The sequence below is a fragment of the Typopeltis vanoorti genome, chromosome 8 (genome assembly GCF_054136105.1).
Source record: "Typopeltis vanoorti isolate ZY-2024b chromosome 8, IOZ_Tvanoo_1.0, whole genome shotgun sequence".
NCBI classification, from domain to species: domain Eukaryota; kingdom Metazoa; phylum Arthropoda; class Arachnida; order Uropygi; family Thelyphonidae; genus Typopeltis; species Typopeltis vanoorti.
Genome location: NC_143556.1, coordinates 53,290,314 through 53,292,500, shown reverse-complemented (window position 1 = coordinate 53,292,500; position 2,187 = coordinate 53,290,314). Strand labels below are relative to the sequence as shown.

Genomic DNA, 2,187 nt, shown 5'->3' with positions numbered 1-2,187 from the left:
TTATTTTACTTTTTTTTTCTCGTGCCGCTGTTAGCTCTTTTAACATAAGCATTAAAAATTTTAGAACAAAAACCAGAACTGTGTATAAACAACAACAACAACAACCTTCGTTACAATAACGCAATTAAAGTTATTTCATAATTAATTTATAATTAATATGTCTTGAAGTAATTAAGGTTCTTTCTAGAAATTTTTCTAAATTTATCGAGTAGTTAATCCTGTTAGGATTTGCTTGAATCTGATTGATGTAAATAGGCAGTAACAAACACTACTGAAATGAAACTTCACATTCTCGTAATCACCTTGTCAGCCAATAATAATGAACAAGCTGCTTATGACAAAGCAATTCAATTCGAATTTCACGTTTGATTCACTGCATCTTTTGGCATTGAGATTAGCTTATATCTAAGTCAGAAATTATCATTAATTTTCACAACACTGGGATTTGCTAAACTGCAACAGACGAAATTGATATTTATAAACCTTTTGCACATTTTTAAAGAAAATTATTTTTTTCCGTTAAGTTTTTAAAGGCACACATGACTTATTTTTTATTTTATTTTCGAAAGCAACAGATATCAATAACGTGCATTTTTGTATCACAGGAAGAGAAAAATAATATAACAGTAAGTACCTTTTAACTTACTGTTTAACTTAACTTACTGTTAAGTAAGTTAAGTTACTTTTAACTTAATTTTATAACTCACGGTTGCGCAAAAATACATCTTGTTTTTAAGCAAAATAAAGAATATCTCAAGCTGTTATGATTTAATGACTTTTTTCTTTAATGATGATAAAACAAAATTACACCAAACATAACTTATTCTTTTTATTTAATTTAGAATCGAATATAAAAAGGCATAATACATTGATCTCACAGCATTAAGTTCTTCTGCTAATTCCAATCAAAGCCTTGTATCAAATTACATGGTTATTACCATGAATACTGACTAAAATATATTATTCAAATCTTTGTTCATCAATGATCATGTAAATAAAACCCAACATAAATAAAATCCCGACAAACCTCATTAGGATACATCAAGAAGTGTACGAAATCACTATTAGTCAGCAAACATGATATTTGATAACGTTTAAATATTTACTCCTGATGTATCTCACACCCAACAGCACATCTAGTTGTGATATTTGCTGGTTGATTTTCCATTACTTGTTCTGCAAAGAGACTGTTGCTATTAATAAATGGCATTCCTGCGAATAATCATTAACGGCAAGATGCCGTTACCATTAGCAACGAGAGAATACTTTAAATATGAAGGTCAGTACTTAAACTACTCACTACCTAAATGTTCTTAATCTAATTAACATTTAAGATTAAAAATTCGTTATTGTGAAAAAATTTTTTTTTTTTTTCACGATCGATAAAGAGGTACGCTTATAAATTATGGTAAAGAAAGGTAATGATTTAAATCTCTGACGAGTTGAATTTAAAAATAATGAATTCTTACCTGATTATACGGTTTCGTATTGGGATGCTGGTGCAAAAATTCCTCGCATGCAAAACACGGAGCACGTTGCAGCGCTGCTGGAAGCTCCAAAGTCAATAGTAGTAGCAGAGCGAACCGAATGCTGGCGTTTTTCTTGGCAGGAAAATGCGTGGTGTACGGCTCCATGCTAAGCCTAACTCATTTTCAATAAGAATGTTTTTTAAAAAAATAAAATAAAAATAAGATTTATCTAACTTCTAATCTACTAACGATCCAAAATAGAGAAAGGCGAAAAATTAAAACTAAAAGCTGAAAAAATAAACAGTAGAGCGGGTGGTTCTCCACGCTGTTCGATATTATACTACGTAACCATTCACCGTCAGAGCCACCGATGCACGCGCGCTTGGCGGAGACCGCGCTTTTAGGGAAAAGTAATCGATGTGTATGTGTGTGTGTGGGTGGGTGGGTGGATGTATGTGTTTGTGTGTGAGATGGCTCGGAGTCCAAGAATGACGGTTCCGTCACGGAAAATGTGGCTTTGTTCTTCCCGATTCGTCACAACTGTAAGCTATCATGTGATCACTCCACTTGCCACTTGTAATCTTGAGTTCCAGGTGGATGAGCGTGAGTAGCGTTGCAGTGCCACCTGGTGTTGAAGTAAAGCCAACAGAAAGTATATTCTTATTTTTCACAATAAAATTATAATTAGAATATTTTTATTCGAAAAAGTAAAAAAAAA

General features: G+C 32.4%; 1 protein-coding gene across 2 annotated transcripts in view; it reads right to left on the bottom strand.

Annotated features, from left to right (window-relative positions):
* The window catches only part of LOC150103995 (CCN family member 2-like), a 69,807-nt gene extending 67,874 nt beyond the window's left edge, over positions 1 to 1,933 (bottom strand). For both annotated transcript variants that reach the window (XM_090396753.1, XM_090396755.1), the window contains exon 1: positions 1,470 to 1,933. In XM_090396753.1, coding sequence (XP_090252879.1) covers positions 1,470 to 1,634 — 165 coding nt within the window. In that variant the 5' untranslated portion in view covers positions 1,635 to 1,933. The remainder of the gene's footprint in view (positions 1 to 1,469) is intronic.
* Between the last annotated feature and the right edge of the window lie 254 nt (positions 1,934 to 2,187).